Here is an 18,313-nt window from a genome sequence, read left to right as displayed (position 1 = left end):
GAAATAAAAGGTCTGAGAGTCAAAAAGGAGGAGTACAAACTTCAAGCCTTCGCCGATGACATGGTTTTTATAGTAGAACAACCAATAGGAACAGGAACTAAACTATTAGCAAAAATAGAAGAATATGGGAGGGTAGCCGGACTTAAAATAAACAAGCAAAAAAACAAAGGCAGTAACGAAAAACCTTACTAATCAACAAGAGAAGGAATTAGAAGACAAAATGGGTATTCAGACAACAAAAAAGGTAAAATATCTAGGAATATGGCTTACCAACAAAGGATTATCGATTAGGGAAGATAACTACAATAAATTGATAAGACAAATAAAAATTTTTTTAGAAATTTGGAATAAACTACAACTATCATTCCTTGGAAAGATTGCTTCAATTAAAATGAACATACTACCCAGAATCTTATATCTATTTCAAGTGATTCCAATAAAACCGGGGAAGAATTTCTTTAAAGATTTCAATAAATTAGTTGCAAACTACATCTGGTGGGGGAAGAAAGTAAGGATTAAAATAAAACACCTACAAGACACAAGGGAGAGAGGAGGACTAGCACTACCGGACTGGGAGACATACTATAAAGCATCATCACTGATTTGGATTAAAGACTGGATAGAACTCAAAAATAAAAGAATACTGACGCTAGAGGGATTTGATCTACAAAGAGGATGGCACACATTCTTGTGGGAGGGAAAAGACAAGCAACATGGATATTTTCAAAAACACATCATTAGACAAGCATTGTTCCAGACATGGCAGGGGATAAAAAAGACACACTACGATGAAATTCCGGAATGGCTATCGACTATGGAGGCACAGATTTACCCTAATGCCATGGACACTGCCAAAATGAAAACTTACAAAGAACTGCTAAATTACCAAGGGGAATTAAGATCGAGACAAGAACTGAAAGAAATGGGTACAGACATTGATTGGTGGCCATACTTGCAAATAAAATCTAGATATAAGACAGATTCAGCACAATTTGGATTCCAAAAAGGTCAATATGAATTAGATAAAATTTTACAAGGGACAGATGATAAATTGATAAAAAAAAAAAACTTACCTATTAAGATACAAATTAGAAGAAGTGGTTAAAGAAAATATGATAATTTGGGCGAGAAATTTCAGATATAACATTGAATTGGAAAATTGGGAAAATTATGGACAATAAATTATGAACTAACAATGTCTATACCCTATAAAGAAAACATGTACAAAATGTTCTATAGGTGGCACCTCCCACCGGCCAGACTGGCAAGGATGTTCCCCAATACCTCCCCAACATGCTGCAAATGCAAGCTCCAAAAGCTCTATTACCAAGCTCTATTACCATATGTGGTGGTCCTATCAGAAAGCAAAAGAATATTGGCAAATGATTAGAAAACAAATAGAAGGAATCATACACCAAAAAATAGAAATGAGGCCAGAAACTTTTTTATTAGGAATAATTATAAGACAATATGAAAAGGAAATAAAATATTTAATCATCCACATTTTAACAGCAGCACGAATAATCTATGCCCAAAATTGGAAGAATAATGATATACCAACAGAAGACGGAGTAATCAGTAAAATTATGGAATGTGCAGAAATGGACACACTCAGAAAGGAAATACAAGGAAAAGAGGAAAATGATTATTATTTACCATATTTTCCGGCATATAAGACGACTGGGCGTATAAGACGACCCCCGAATATTCCTGTTAAAATATAGGGTTTGGGCTATACTCGCTGTTTAAGACTACCCCTCTTCCAACGCACACCAAATAAAAATTAAAAACAACAAGTGGCTCACCCACAATGTAAAGGCAGCTGTGCTAGAATCAAAATGGCCTCTGAAACAAGCAGGAACCTCACACAGCCACAAAAAGCCCAAAAAAAGAACGTTCACACTTTACACACACACAACACAACACAACACAACTGGCTCACCCACAATGTAAAAGTAGCTGTGCTAGACCCAAAATGGCCCCTGAAACAAGCAGGAACCTCACACAGCCACAAAAAGCCCCAAAAAAGAACTTTCACACTTTACACACACACAACACAACACAACACAACACAACACAACTGGATCACCCACAATGTAAAAGTAGCTGTGCTAGACCCAAAATGGCCCCTGAAACAAGCAGGAACCTCACACAGCCACAAAAAGCCCAAAAAAAGAACTTTCATACTTTACACACACACAACACAACACAACACAACTGGCTCACCCACAATGTAAAAGTAGCTGTGCTAGACCCAAAATGGCCCCTGAAACAAGCAGGAACCTCACACAGCCACAAAAAGCCCAAAAAAAGAACTTTCACACTTTACACACACACAACACAACACAACACAACACAACTGGCTCACCCACAATGTAAAAGTAGCTGTGCTAGACCCAAAATGGCCCCTGAAACAAGCAGGAACCTCACACAGCCACAAAAAGCCCAAAAAAAGAACTTTCACACTTTACACACACACACACAACACAACACAACACAACACAACACAACACAACACAACACAACACAACTGGCTCACTCACAATGTAAAAGCAGCTGTGCTAGACCCAAAATGGCCCCTGCAACAAGCAGGAACCTCACACAGCCACAAAAAGCCCCAAAAAAAGAACTTTCACACTTTACACACACACAACACAACAAAACACAACACAACTGGCTCACCCACAATGTAAAAGTAGCTGTGCTAGACCCAAAATGGCCCCTGAAACAAGCGGGAACCTCACACAGCCACAAAAAGCCCAAAAAAAGAACTTTCACACTTTACACACACACAACACAACACAACACAACACAACATAACACAACACAACACAACACAACACAACACAACACAACTGGCTCACCCACAATGTAAAAGCAGCTGTTCTAGACCCAAAATGGCCCCTGCAACAAGCAGGAACCTCACACAGCCACAAAAAGCCCAAAAACCCAACTTTCACACTTTACACACACAAAATTCCACATACAGCTTTGTGAGATTTTGTGTGTTTGTGTAGTTAGAGTGAAACACTACAGAAACACTAAATCTCAGAAAGCTGCACAAATATTATTTTATTTTATTTTTATTTTTATATGAAAGCTAAATTTAAAACTTCCTAAACTTTAAATGGCTAGGTCTAAAAAAGAACAACTAAAAAAAAACCCAATTAAATATTTTTTTTTAAAGATCCCAAAGGGGAAAAAAAACTTACCCAATAGAACAGGGGTCTCCAACCTTGGCAACTTTAAGACTTGTAGACTTCAACTCCCAGAATTCCTCAGCCAGCTTTGTTTTGCTGGCTGAGGAATTCTGGGAGTTGAAGTCCACAACTCCCTGCCTGCTTGATGGCAGGCAGGGAGTGGCTTGCTGATGGAATGGATTCAGGCAAGCAAAGCAAGGCAAGCGAAGGAAGGCAAGCAGCTCAGGTAAGTAAGCTGGAGGGGGAAAACTTTTTTCCTTCTCCATGGCTCTGGCGATCCCAGCTGAGTTGCCTGATTAGCAGATCATCAGAGCTTGGATCGTCAGAGCCGTTTAAGGCTCGTCAGAGCCTTTCGGGCTGGTCTGCCTGGTTACAGGAGAACGACATCCGGCGTATAAGACGACCCCCGACTTTTGAGAAGATTTTCATGTGTTAAAAAGTCGTCTTATACGCCGGAAAATACGGTAGTATGGGAGAAATGGTACATGTGGTTGGAGGAAAGAAAAGAAAAAAGATAAGGAAATAAACGAGAAGATATAAATTATAGATATGAACATTAAGTACCAATTTAGGTTAATAGTGAATTAAAAATATTGATTAAGAGAAAATATGGAAATAATGTATTAGGAATATAGATATAAGAAATAGGTTAAAATAAGAAAAAGTAAAGGTATAAACAAAAATATAGATTACCGATGTGACAAATTTGAAAAGAGAATGTATACCTGATTTTTGTTTACTTGTTTGTATTCGTATGTTTTGTTGTTGTTTGTTTGTTTGTTTGTACTTCCTAATAATTTTTTTAATAAAAAATTAAAAAAAATAAAATTGTCACTATTAAGGAGGTATTGCTGCAAAATGAATAACTACTGAAATGAAGATGGGAAGCCACCTTTTAAAAGTTTTTCATATTTTTAAATATTTTTTTAACATAGTGTTGTTTTGCATTTTAAGAATGTGTCTGATTTCACTGTATGAAATCAGGAATTGATCATTGTATATGAACTTTGCAAAATCAATAAGTCAAACTGTTAAAAAAAATCATGTAAACCCAGTTTCAAGGAACAATACCATGGGATCAATTATGGAGGTAGCACAAATTATATCACTTTGCCGGGACAGTCAAGTTTCCGAAAGATGCCCTAATTAATTCATGAGCCATGATCCAAACTTCAAAGGAAATATAGTGATTTATTAGGAGCATCATTCCGGCAATACTGGGATGCAGTCGGGACTGACCCCACACAGATTTACGTCCCCCTATGACCCTGTCTCTCCCCTCCTCCCTGGCCATGTCATAAATCACATTCTCCAATTACCCACTTTGGCTGGCTGTGAAACCTAACACCCTCCTGATTGCGGTCAGAAAAAATGTATGGAATTCACTTCAGTTCTCCCTCCCTCCTGCTCATGGCAACTTGAAAGCTTTGCAAGTTGACAGGGACTTTTTAAATTCATCCATCCATCCATCCATCCATCCATTAATGGGTAGCATTTATTTTCTATGGACTTCATAGGAACTCCCCCTTCAATGTTATAAATACAATATTGCAAATAACTTGGACTTTCATGCCTGCATTAATTTGTCTTTTTCATCCTTGCAGCTTTGAGGCTTGCTATCAAATCCCATTATAGCTTGGTATCAAGTAGAGATATTTTTTTGGAGACATGACAAACTAACTGTTCCTTCTTGTTCAAGGTCCCTCAGGGCCTGGGAGTTTGTGGTTTCCTCAAAAGTAATTACCAGTATAAGCATGAAGACATGGAAAAACCTATAATCAGAAGATAGGGAGAGACCTCAAATAGATCAAAATCTATTTGGGACAATCTATCTTTTGGACTTAAATTAAGAATCTAGAAGGACAAGAAAAGGTGGTGAAAGGTGACATGCACTCAAAAATGATTTGTTTTCTTCTATGTATTATGTCCATAACATTCCTAACAATGCTTTGTCCACAAGGAATGTGTCACCTTTCTCATAGTAAATGCAGCACTACAAATCCTCTTCCTATTCGCCACAAGCAATACCAGTCAGGGGACATCCACTTTGCTAGCATCATTTCTCAGATCTTTCTGTTTTATGTGATGATGGACTTTAAGACACCTCCTTCTAGCAACCTCTTTGAGGAAAATATGTAAGTACTGAGTTATGGCCAGAGAGATATATGTCAAATAGACCAGAAGATGAATGAGTGAAATGAGTGACTGAAAGTGCATTATTTGAATTGTGTTATGCTTGTAATATATAGGTGAAACTCGAAAAATTAGAATATCGTGCAAAAGTTCATTTATTTCAGTAATGCAACTTAAAAGGTGAAACTAATATATCAGATAGACTCATTACATGCAAAGCGAGATAGTTCAAGCCTTGATTTGTCATACTTTTGATGATTGTGGCTTACAGCTCATGTAAACCCCAAATTCACAATCTCAGAAAATTAGAATATTGTTAAAAGATTCAATATTCTAGGCTCAAAGTGTCCCACTCTAATCAGCTAATTAAGCCATAATGCTCTATCAAAGCACATTAATAGAAAGTTATGTGGAAGAGAAAAGTGTGGAAGAAAAAGGTGCACATCCAGCAGGGATGACTGCAGCCTGGAGAGGATTGTTAGGAAAAGGCCATTCAAAAGTGTTGGGACTTTCAGAAGGAGTGGACAGAGGCTGGAGTCAGTGCATCAAGATCCACCATTCACAGATCCATTGTCAAGCCGCTCTTGAACAACAAACAACGTCAGAAGTGTCTTATCAGGGCTAAAGAAAAAAAGAACTGGTCTGTTGCTCAGTGGTCCAAAGTCCTCTTTTCTGATGAGAGCAACTTTAGCATCTCATTTGGAAACCAAGGACCCAGAGTCTGGAGGAAGAATGGAGAGGCACACACTGCAAGATGCTTGAAGTCCAGTGTGAAGTTTCCACAGTCTGTGTTGATTTAGGGAGCCATGTTATCTGCTGGTGTTGGTCCACTGTGCTTCATTAAGTCCAGGGTCAATGCAGCCATCTACCAGGAGATTATGGAGCACTTCATGCTTTCTTCCGCAGACGAGCTTTATGGGGATGCTGACTTCATTTTCCAGCAGGACTTTGCACTTGCCCACACTGCCAAAAGTACCAAAACCTGGTTCAATGACCATGGGATTACTGTGCTTGATTGGGCAGCAAACTTACCTGACCTGAACCCCATAGAGAATCTATGGGACATTGCAAGAGAAAGATGAGAGACATGAGACCGAATAATGCAAAAGAGCTGAAGGCCACTATTGAAGCATCCTGGTCTTCCATAACACCTCAGCAGTGCCAGAGGCTGATAGCATCCATGCCACGCCGCATTGAGGCAGTAATTGATGCTAAAGGGGCCCAAACCAAGTACTGAGTACATATGGATGTTTATACTTTTCAGAGGTCCAATATTGTTCTATGTCCAATCCTTGTTTTATTGATTTCATGTAATATTCTAATTTTTTCAGATTGTGAATTTGGGGTTTTCATGAGCTGTAAACCATAATCATCAAAATTATGACGAATCAAGGCTTGAACTATATCGCTTTGCATGTAATGAGTCTATCTCATATATTAGTTTCACTTTTTAAGTTGCATTACTGAAATAAATGAACTTTTGCACGATATTCTAATTTTTCGAGCTTCACTTATACTTACATAATTGCTGATGTCTTGCATCAAATTCATGTAAGAATTCAGTTATGCCCAGAAAGATACATGTCAAATAGACCTGAAGGTGAGTAAGTTAAAGGGCATTGTATGAATTGTACTATGCATATGATATAGTTACATGTGTGCTGATAGTTTGCATCAAATTCACCATTCAGTCTTGAGTCATCTGTAGAGCATGAAATAATTGCTAGCTATATGTGTTATATTTGTATATTTACAGGGTCCCTGCATATGCAAAATGATTTCATGGACTTTGCACTTTCTCTATATTTGGTGCCTTTATCTGCTTGATTGATGTTGATGCCAAGTAAAGAATGTTAGAGAATGGATGTTTATTTCTGCCCAGTTAAGTCTTTGTTGTTCCCTCCTCCCCTAAATTTCACCAAGATTAGGTTTTGTCTGTGAAACCTAGGGTCTTTTCTTTGGAGATAATGTACAATATACTTTTGAATGTTCATATTTATGCAAATGGTACTTCTTCTTTCACAACAACAAAGCTCCATGGGGGGAGTTGAGACCCAAGGTTCCTTCCCTAGTTACTTCTTTTGATGAGCATTCTAACCTAATCTAAGAAGTATCATTGTCCTAGTGTTGCCATGTAAGTATTTCCAGAGAAAAGATGGAATTGAAGAAAAGATGGAAAAAGAACTCCATTATAAATATCATCAGCAACACTCATAAAAAAAAATGCCCAAGATGTTCACTGTTGCTTCCTGGGTCAATAGTGAAAGCATCACTGACATGCTAATAATACTCTCCTAGAATAAAAATCTTGAGATACCTAGCCAAAGAGGTAAATCTGATGGCCACTATATATTTCAAATAAAGTGCTTTGATTATTTTATTGGCTTAAATAAGTGTAATGAATGAAACTTATTGATTCTTACATATATGGACTGGATCAACTCCTTATATTACAGTATATTTGAAAGGAGACAAAATAGATATCATATTCTGCAAGAAATGAGTTACATCAAATCATGTTCCTCTCCCTTCAGGGTCATAACACAGATTTACCAACATATCCTGGCTTTAGTATTTGCTGTTAAGGAGATCAATACTAATCCCCATATTTTACCCAATGTTACCCTGGGTTTTCAAATCTATAACAGCCATTTTAATCCAAAATGGATGTACCATGCCTCAATGGAACTCCTTTCCTCTAAAGGCAGATTAATTCCTAATTACAACTGTGACATTCAGAAATATCCAGTAGCAATAATTGGAGGACCTGACAGTGATGTATGTCTTCACGTGGTCACCATTCTGCATATCTACAAGTTTCCTCAGGTAACTATGTATGTGGCGTATGGATGCAAGGCGCACGGAACACTGTCACCTTCCCACCAAAGATGGTCCCTATTTTTCTACTTACATTTTTTACGTGCTTTCTAACTGCTAGGTTGGCAGAAGTTGGCACATGAAACAGGAGCTCACCGCATTATGCGGCACTAGGGATTTGAACCGCTGAACTGCCGATCTTTCAATCGACAAGCTCAATATCTTAGCCATTGAGCCACCACATTCCTATATATATGTTACATATAAGGATATACTAAACGAGAAGGGTGAATTGAAAACAAGACTAGAATTAAAAGAACAAAAGGTGGAACTGGAGTGATGGTCATATATGCAAATACAATCATGCTACATGAAAGATGTGAAAGTATGGGGTATTTACAGAGAATTAACGATATTAGATAAACTATTAGTGGGTATTGATGACAACATCAATTGTCAAAATATAACATTGATTGATAAAGACAACATATAAATATTTATTAGACTATAAAAGGGAGGAAGAACAATTAAAAGGGACAATGGTTGTATGGGCTAAAATTTTGGATATAACATTGATTTGGATAAGTGGCAAAAACTTTGGGAAAGGAACTGGAATCTGACATTGGCCACATCATATAAAGAGAATTTTGTAAAATGTGCTACGGGTGGCATCTTCCCCCGGCAAGATTGGCTAAAATGTTTAGCAACACATCCCTGAAATGTTGGAAATGTAACCAATCACCTGGTACATGCTATCACATGTGGTGGTCCTGTTAAAAAACTAGTAAATTTTGGTTAAAAATTGAGATGTGGCTAGAAAGAATGGTTGGACAATGTATAGAATTCAAACCAGAACTATTTCTATTAGGCATTATAAGAGATGGCTATAGTAAAGGGTCAATATATCTAATACTACACATCCTGATGGCAGCGAGAATGGTATATGCTCAGCAATGGAAAAGTAAAAACACCCCTTGGGAAAAGGAGATAATAAGGAAGATATTAATATGCACAGAAATGGATAGATTAACATTAGAATTAAAAAACAAAGGAGAGACAGAATATTATGACTCATGGAACAGATTTCATCAATGGCGGGAAATACAAGGTGGTAGTCAGAACACAAAACAATCAGGTTAAGTAGACCCAGAATGAGAAATTATATATGTAGCAGAATGACTAAGCGGGTCAAAAATAATTGTACAAAACCAGCACTGTGAAGGTAGTATATATGTTATTTGTCTTTCACCTTGTTTTTTACGGAAGATGAGTCACCAGGATAGTCACACTGTGTTCAATATCAGTATATGTAAATAATATCTAATATTTTTTTAAAAAAAATCCATGGGGAAAAAAAGAGGAACACTTTTCTTTCAACTTTATTTTGAAATCTAAGAAACATATGTTAGCAGATGCTCCTTCTTCAATTGCATGGTTAGTAATATAAGGATGGAGAACCATATTCAAATTAAACAGAATAGAAAACTCCCGATGCACCAAATATTAATCGCTACAGTCACAGAACATTCTTAATAAATAAATCAGCTCCTATGCTGAGTTTAAACAATAGATTGCATTAAATGTCCTGGTTTATACAGGAAAGGAAGCGATTAAGTAATCAAAGCAAGATTAAGACAAACAAAGATTGATAGATTCTCCACAATGAATCTTAAAATTTTATGCTTGAAAGTGTTGGAGGGACACAACTGCCAAATCTAAAACTATTAAGATACAATGTAGGTAAAGTTTTGTTTTGTGTACAATAATGAGGGGAAAAAAATCTATGGACAAACTTGCAAAAAATCAAAAGTTATTGTTTCCTTTCTTAACTCTTCTGTTTTTTCTACAGTTGATGTATGGCTCTGCTCCAGTGACAAATAAGGACAAACAGGCTGGTTTCTATCACCAAATGTTTCCAAATATGGACCTTCAGTATAAGGGAATTCTTCAGCTACTGCAGCATTTTAAATGGACGTGGATTGGGGTTGTATCTGTGACTAATGACAATGGGGAGAAATTTGTACAAAATGTGATACCAATATTTGCCCAAAATGGGATCTGCTTTGACTTCATTGAAAGATTCCCGTTTGCTTCTTATTCTACTGACATTGTTGATACGGTGAAAGAAGGGATGCAAATATACAGTATTGTCATGAATAGCACTGTCAATTCGGTGTTAATTCAAGGTGAAATTGAAATAATGATAATTTTGAGAATGTTTCCCTCAATGTTAGAATTTGAAGAGATACCATTACAAGGAAATAGTAAAGTCATAATTATGACAGCCCAAATGGATTTCACATCTCTTCCTTTTCAGAAACAGGAAGACCTAGATTTTCTCCATGGTGCTCTTTCCTTTGCAGTTCATTCAAGAAAGGTCCTAGGGTTTCAGGAATTTCTTCAGACAAGAAAACCAAACTTTAATGAAGAAGATGACTTTATTAGGGTTTTTTGGAAGGAGGCATTTGGATGTGTGTTCTCAGGCTCCATGGTTGGTGAGAAAACCAACAAGATGGACAGTCAACCAATTTGCACTGGGAAGGAGAAGATAGAGACCCTCCCTGAATCTGTTTTTGAAATGGACATGACTGGCCACAGCTATAGCATCTACAATGCAGCTTATATTTTGGCACAGACATTACATGATGCTTATTCAATGTCCTTCAAACATAGAGCAAGATTAGGCAAAGCAGGATTTATTGAACTTCTCCAACTTCATCCGTGGAAGGTAATGTCTCCCATCATAGGGGTTTCTTCTCTCCATTATGTTAACATATCTCCGACACACAATTGTATAAATTTGTCTCCATATATTCGAATGGCCAGATAAATATCTTGTTCAATATATTGGAGAGAGCAGCAGGCAGGCCACTTCAGCCATGAGTTGGCGACAGCGGCGGTGGTGCAGGTCACGTCAGCAGGCAGGCCCTGAGGTGGCAGTGGCGAATGAAGCAGGCCAGTGTCTCGAGGTAGAGAGCAGGTCGCACATCACCTTGAGTGACTGAGAGCTGCACCAAGAAAGCAGTGTTGGCTGTCAAAAATTTTTACTACTGGTTCTGTGTGTGTGGCTTGGTGGGCATGGCAGGGGAAGGATACTGTAAAATCTCCATTTGCTCCTGATCCCAGGGGGGAGGGCCTTCTCTGTAGGGCCACCTACGATCTGGAACGAGCTCTCCCCGGAGATACGGAGGATCCCGGATCTCCGCACTTTCCGCCGTGCTCTTAAGACCCTCCTATTCCAGCAGGCCGGCCTGGCCTAATTTTTCTCCCCTTCTTTTAAATTTTAAATTGAAATTTTAATTTGTTTTAATTTATTGGGAATTTTAATTGTCTTGGGCAAAACTATTTAATTTGGTTTTAATTATTTTTTAACTTTTGTATTTATGTGTTTTATTCTGTGCCTGTTCACCGCCCTGAGTCCTTCGGGAGTAGGGTGGTATACAAATTTAATAAAATGAAATGAACTGAAATGAATCAGCTGGAACTTTGGAGGCAGAGAATAGATGGGGGCGGTTGTATGTCTTTGAAAACTTATCACAAAATGGAGACAACCCCCTTCCATTAAGATATAACCTACATGTAAAAAATATAGGTTTTTTTTCCATGTTTCTGAGGTAGGCTTTCATCATTTTAAAGATCCTGATGAATTTCTTGCCCCCTCCATTTATTCTTTGCTTTTGTTTTGCAGCTCAATCAAATAGTAAGAAGCATCTCATTCAATAATACTGCAGGAGAAACATTATCTTTCAACCAAAATGGAGAACTCAAGGCTGGGTTTGATGTCATCAATTGGGTCACATTCCCAAATAAATCCTTTTTGAAAGTCAAAGTTGGTGGAATAGGATCTGTGACTTCCCAAGAGGACAGGTTAAAAATGGATGAAAAATTGATCATTTGGCCAAGCAGATTTAAACAGGTTTGGATAATCCGGAATGAGGTTACTACTTCTTTAACTGAATAGATGTGAGCTGTGGGATAATTCCTATGATTCCTATGTCTGAAATACTAAAAGATGTGCCTGGGAAAACTTATCAGGATTGATGTTATAGGAAGGGAGGTTTAATTGCCATACAGTACTCCTGCAAGATAGAAGAAGAAAAAATGCCTTTAGAAGTGATGTAATAACCATGTGAGCAAAGCTTTTCCACATTTAGACAGTGCTGAAAAGGTAAACAATTTAATTGTAACCAAAATAAATCCCAAAATTTAGGAGAAATATCCAAATTTATTCCATAAGAACATCTTAATTATGTGTTGTAAGAAATACCCACTTGGTTCAGATCCAAGCTGGGGGAAAGACACTGGAAACATGGAGGCTGACTGGAAAGATGGTTTAATGATGAAGCAGAACTACCAAGCACATGGTTCTCTGGTGCAGTTGAACACATGGAGTTGAGAGTGAGGGGTATTTATACCTTCTCTTGCGCTTTGAACTTGAACTTCCTGTTCCTGTGCAAGAACATGTATTCAATTGGCTGTTGTAGGGATCATAGCTAGCTCTGTAGGTTGTCTCAGGTTTGGTTGAAGTTTTCTGGGTGATACAAAGTCCTTAAGAGATTCTGCAATTTGGTGAGCTCTGCTGCTAGTGGGTTAATCCTATTATGTCCTGGAGGACATAATCCCATCATCCTGGATCTGAAAGTCTTTTGTTTTGTGGCCCAGTCTCTCTTAATCGGCACAAAATATTTGCTGGGGAGGGAGGGAGTTTGGGCTGAGTTTCTGTCTCCCTTAAGATTTTTATTTCTCTCTTAGGAGATACATTTTATCCTGCCGTTTTTAATAGTCCTCAAAATATTTCATTCTTCTAGGAGATGGGTGGGTACTAACTTTCTACATATGTAATCCATATCATTATGTAAAATATATCATCTTAAATCACAGCAGGAATTGCCATTGAATAATTCTTCGTTGATGGTAAAAAACTAAACCTTGTCATTTCTTCTTTTTTTAATTTTTTTTTAATTGAATAACGTAATAGTACAATTCAACATTGTCGGTTTGGCTACGTTCAACCATATTATATACTTATATAAATAGTATCTAACAAATTACATAAATATTTTAAGATTAAGATATGAATTACTTATGAGTTATTACTATGTAAATTATAATGTAGATTATTACTTAAGATACATATATTACATAAATGGTTTGATACTACCCCCCTTAGCTCAAATTGACATTTACGTTTATTTTCCAACCACCTATACCACATTTCCCATACCGTATAAAATTCAGAGTCCTCATTCTCATTTAACGCATGTGTTAACCTGCACATTTCTGCGCATTCTAATATTTTACTAATTATCTGCTCTTCTGTTGGGCGTTCTTTCTCTTTCCAAAGCTTTGCATATATTAATCTAGCAGCTGTGATGATGTGCATGATTAAATATTTCTTTTTCTTCCCATATGCCCTTTTTGGTACTCCCAGGAGAAAAGTCTCTGGCTCCAGATTAATATTTTCCTCTATTACTTCTTGAATCCATCTTTGTATTGTTCTCCAATACAAATAGAAGTGGTGACAGCGGGCAGCCTTGTCTCACTCCCTAATTTGAAAGGTTTTTGTTATGTCACCATTTAATAAAATGTTTGCTCTTTGCTTATCATAAATTGTTGTGATCACTTTCTCAGTTTTCTCCAAAATTCATCGCTTTAATTTACTGGATCATGAATTCCCAATTTAAATTATCGAACGCCTTCTGGGCGTCTAGGAAGACTAGTGCCATTTGTTTCTCTGAATGTGTTTCATAGTATTCTAAGGCGTCTATCACTACTCTCAGATTGTTTCTGATCTGCCTTCCCGGGAGAAATCCATTTTGGTCAGTGTGTATCCAATTGTTCAATATTCAATATGTTCAATATTATCTTCATCCTTCCTGTGATTACACTCATAAATATTTTGTAGTCTGTATTGAGTAGGGAGATTGGCCTATAATTCTTTATTTGTTTCAAATCGGTACCTTCTTTTACCAATAATGTGATGTACGCCTCCCTCCACGAGTCCGGAATTTTGGATCCCCTCAGAGCCTCATTGCATATTACCAACAATTTTGATAAGAGTATTTCCTCCAGGTCTCGATTTTTGTACAGTTCTCCTGGGAGACCATCCAGACCTGGTGATTTATTATTCTTTAATTTAGATATTACCCTCCTTAATTCCTCCATTGTAATCTCCCTATTGAGCATTTCCCTTTCCTCCTCTTTTATCTGCGGGAGTTTCTCCTTTGCCAAATATTGTTGTAAGGATTGATGCTATAGGAAGGAAGGTGTAATTGCCATACAGTACACCTGCAAGATACAAAGTCCTTAAGAGATTCTGCAAAGTCATGCTGCTAGTTGGTTAATCCTATTATGTCCTGGAGGGTCATGTCTTAATCCCATCATCCTGGAGCTGAAAGTCTTTTGTTTTGTAGATAGGATGGCCCAATCTCTCTTAATGGGCACAAAATATCTGCTGGGGGGAGAGAGTTTCTCTTTCCCTTAAGATTTCTATTTCTCTCTTAGGGGAAATATTTTACCCTGCCTTTTTAAATATTCCTTAAAATATTTCATTCTTCTAGGAGATGGGTGGGTACCAATTTTCTACATATGTAATCCATATCATTATGCAAAATATATCATCTTAAATCACAGCAGGAATTGGCATCGAATAGTTCTTGGTTGATGGTATAGAAACTAAACCATGTCATTTCTTTTACTAGTAATTTATCAGAATACTAAAAAAGGCTGTAGGAAGCTGACAAAATACAAAGAAGACAAAGTAAACTATATTAGCAATAGCACATAGAGTTATAAACTGCTCCATATTACATTACAGCACGCTCTGTACAATTTCAGCATATTGCCCCCAGCAATCTGGGTCCTCATTTTACCGAACATGGAAAGATGGAAGGCTGAGTCAACCTTGAATCCATCAGGCTATGGGTAGAGTTAGCCTGCAAGACTACATTCTAATCACAGAGCCACAACAAAACCTATTTGTGGAAGCTCTGTAACTGCCATGGCATTTTCTTCCCTTTGTTTTTTTTCACTGACATCACAAACAAGCAAACAATTCTCTTCTATCCTTTATGAACAGGTCCGCCCACTTTCTCTGTGTAATAACTATTGCCCTTTGGGTTATGCTAAGAACAAAATAGAAGGGAAGCCATTTTGTTGTTACGACTGTCTTCACTGTCCAGAAGGGAAGATTTCAAATGGAATAGGTGAGTGATGAACAATGAGTGATACAGATTTTACAGATTTATTTATTTATTTATTTGTCAACAAGTACACAGAAACAGTATCAGTATAGACATAGACATGGACACATGAAAAAATGGCACAAATAAATGGATATAAATAAGCAAAACATAGCCATAAACACATAAAATGATTACATATAAATGGGGACAGTAGGACAGGGATGGTAGGCATGTTGGTGTGGTTATGCATACCCCCTTAAGGACCTCTTAAGAAATGTGTAAGGTCCACAGTAGACAGTTTAAGGTAAAAGGTATGGGGGTTAGAGAAACTAACAAGAGGATCAGGTAGTGTTCCAGACATTTAATATTCTATTGCTGAAGTCATATTTTCTACAATCAAGATTATAGCGGATTACATTTAGTTTGTACTATTCTTGTATTGATATTAGGTACAATAAATATTTATTTCTATGCAGACAAAATATTTTCACAGTTTATAGATGCAGTGTAAGTATTTAATATGATATAAATACAGATCTTAACACCATTTTGTCACACTGTAGAAAGATTCCTATTTTCTCTGGGCAGATCACATAACAGCAGTGGTGGGATGCTGAAATAGTTGATATTCAGGCTGTGCAGAGATTGAGATCAAATCCATATTAATCACTTCATTAGACCATCTTCAACAATTCAAGCTGTCATGTCATTCCATTGAAAGGCTATGTGTGTTTGGATGATGTAGAGAGGATATAATTTTGTGCTTCTGCAAACCAGAAGCCACGTTTGGAGATAAAATCCTATGCTTTCCACAGCTCTATTTGGCATTTCTATGTTGAATTAAACAATCTGATTGATTGTAAAAAATGGGACAATGGAATTAGAAAGAAATATTTACGGAAGTCCTTCTAATGTGGGTAGATGAAGAAAGACAGAGGAGAACTGCAGAACATCAGCAAAGTGAATAGCCGCATTTAGAGTGGTAATGAGTGCACCGTTGGAGACTGAAAGACCAGATTAGGGACATGTTCGATGGAGAATATTTATTTATGGGTCCGTAGGAGTAGACACCAGCTTCACTGCACATAATCAATAATTAATGTCAGTTCACTGTACAAGGACAATGCTTCTACCTGATTTTTTTCCTAGATATGGACGACTGTTTTCCATGTCCAGAAGATCAGTATCCAAACAAGGAACAGAATTCATGCCTTCCAAAAACTGTAACATTTCTGACATATGAGGAAACTTTGGGATCCATCTTGGCCATTTGTTCTCTTTCTTCCTCTTTTATCACAGTTTTGGTTCTGGGTATCTTCATTAAGTACCAAGATACGCCCATCGTCAAGGCCAACAACCGAAACCTCACCTACATCCTTCTCATTTCTCTCTTGCTTTCATTCCTTTGTGCTTTACTATTTATTGGCAAACCTCACAAAATGACTTGTGCCTTTCGACAAAGTACTTTTGGTGTCATTTTTACTGTAGCTGTATCATGCGTGTTAGCAAAAACTATTGTGGTGATTTTAGCTTTCATGGCCACCCAACCAAAGTCTACTATGAGGAAATGGGTGGGGAAAAGGTTGGCCATTTCTATTGTATTTTTCTGCTCTTTCCTTCAAGTAGTTCTTTGTACTGTCTGGCTTTTGACTTTTCCTCCATTCCCTGATTTCAACATGCACTTAATGGCAGAAGAAATTGTTCTGGAATGTAATGAAAACTCCTTTGTCATGTTCTACTGTGTCTTGGGCTTCATGTTCCTGTTAGCCCTTATCAGCTTTACGGTAGCTTTCTTTGCCAGGAAATTACCAGACTCTTTTAACGAAGCCAAATTTATCACCTTCAGCATGTTGATTTTCTGCAGTGTTTGGCTCTCCTTTGTTCCTAGTTATCTGACTACAGGGGGCAAACATATGGTGGCTGTGGAGATCTTCTCCATTATAACATCCAGTGCGGGGCTCCTTGTGTGCATCTTTTTCCCTAAATGCTATGTCATCATACTGAGGCCTGAATTGAATAGCAAGCAACATCTAAGACAAAAAAATAATTAAACAACTCTAGTTCCTGTTTTTAATATAGCAATACAAAAGCAGGAAGGCCCCAAAGTGAAGATATACAATCCTTTCCCATTTTTACCTGAGGAACAATAATCATTTTAACTGAGCCACTTACTATTTTGGGGATAAATGTCTTAAACCCTATATTTTTCTTAGCTTTAACTTCCGTCTTTTAAGAATGTTTTAACATTCTTAACAACACTTTTATCAGCATGTTATATAGTTTTCCTTGTCTGTGAAGCAACTTGTTTCTTGAAAGAGTTGGAATTAGCTCTTCTCTAACGTTTCAAAAGAGGGACGCATGGCTCAGTGGCTAAGATGCTGAGGTTGCCAATCATTTGAACTAACAAACAATACAGCATACCTTTATTAAACATCATCAGAAACAGGGGTCGGCCAAATTAGGACAAAAAATAGGGGGAAACAAGAGGGAAAAATGAAGACTAGCAAAGAGATAAAAGGACAGAGGACTTAATATCAACAATTTACATTGTTATATATTCATGTGTGATGGGCTGGCTCAGTGGCTAAGACTCTGAGCTTGTCGATCAAAAGGTCAGCAGTTCAGCGGTTCGAATCTCTAGTGCCGCATAATGGGGTGAGCTACCATTACTTGTCCCAGATTTGGCCAACCTAGCAGTTCAAAAGTTCTTAAAAAATGCAAGTAGAAAAATAGGGACCACCTTTGGTGGGAAGGGAGCAGAGTTCTGTGCGCCTTTGGTGTTTAGTCATGCCAGCCACATGACCATGGAGACATCTTCGGATAGCGCTGGCCCTTTGGCTTTGAAATGGAGATGAGCACTGCCCCCTAGAGTCGGGAACGAGTAGCACATATGTGCAAGGAGAACATTTACCTTTACCTAATGTCTCAAAGTTATATTTTCGGAAAAGGGATTTATCAGATGTCCTTCTGTTTTTCAAT

At 37.5% G+C, this 18,313-nt stretch overlaps 1 protein-coding gene across 1 annotated transcript; it reads left to right on the top strand.

The window, feature by feature from the left end:
* Positions 1-814: 814 nt before the first annotated feature.
* On the top strand, positions 815-17,385 carry LOC139324465 (vomeronasal type-2 receptor 26-like). Its single transcript, XM_070954176.1, has 6 exons — positions 815-926; positions 5,161-5,335; positions 7,868-8,159; positions 10,000-10,878; positions 15,229-15,355; positions 16,484-17,385. The coding sequence occupies exons 1-6, from the start codon at positions 815-817 to the stop codon at positions 17,383-17,385; spliced, it is 2,487 nt and encodes an 828-aa protein (XP_070810277.1).
* Positions 17,386-18,313: the final 928 nt, after the last annotated feature.

This window comes from Pituophis catenifer, unplaced genomic scaffold, assembly GCF_029215685.1.
Source record: "Pituophis catenifer annectens isolate HBS135680 unplaced genomic scaffold, rPitCat1.0.hap2 SCAF_15, whole genome shotgun sequence".
NCBI classification, from domain to species: Eukaryota; Metazoa; Chordata; class Lepidosauria; order Squamata; family Colubridae; genus Pituophis; species Pituophis catenifer.
Note: the sequence above shows the minus strand (reverse complement) of the source record. Positions and strands in the feature narration are given on the sequence as shown.

What these genes read in the sequence shown, in the direction of transcription:
- LOC139324465 (XM_070954176.1), top strand. Translation starts at nt 815, where the DNA reads ATGGAGGCACAGATTTACCCTAATGCCATGGACACTGCCAAAATGAAA. An exon ending in ACAAGAACTGAAAGAAATGG is followed by an intron (nt 927 to 5,160) that starts GTACAGACATTG and finishes TTTGTCCACAAG; the next exon opens with GAATGTGTCACCTTTCTCAT. An exon ending in ATATCTACAAGTTTCCTCAG is followed by an intron (nt 8,160 to 9,999) that starts GTAACTATGTAT and finishes TTTTTTCTACAG; the next exon opens with TTGATGTATGGCTCTGCTCC.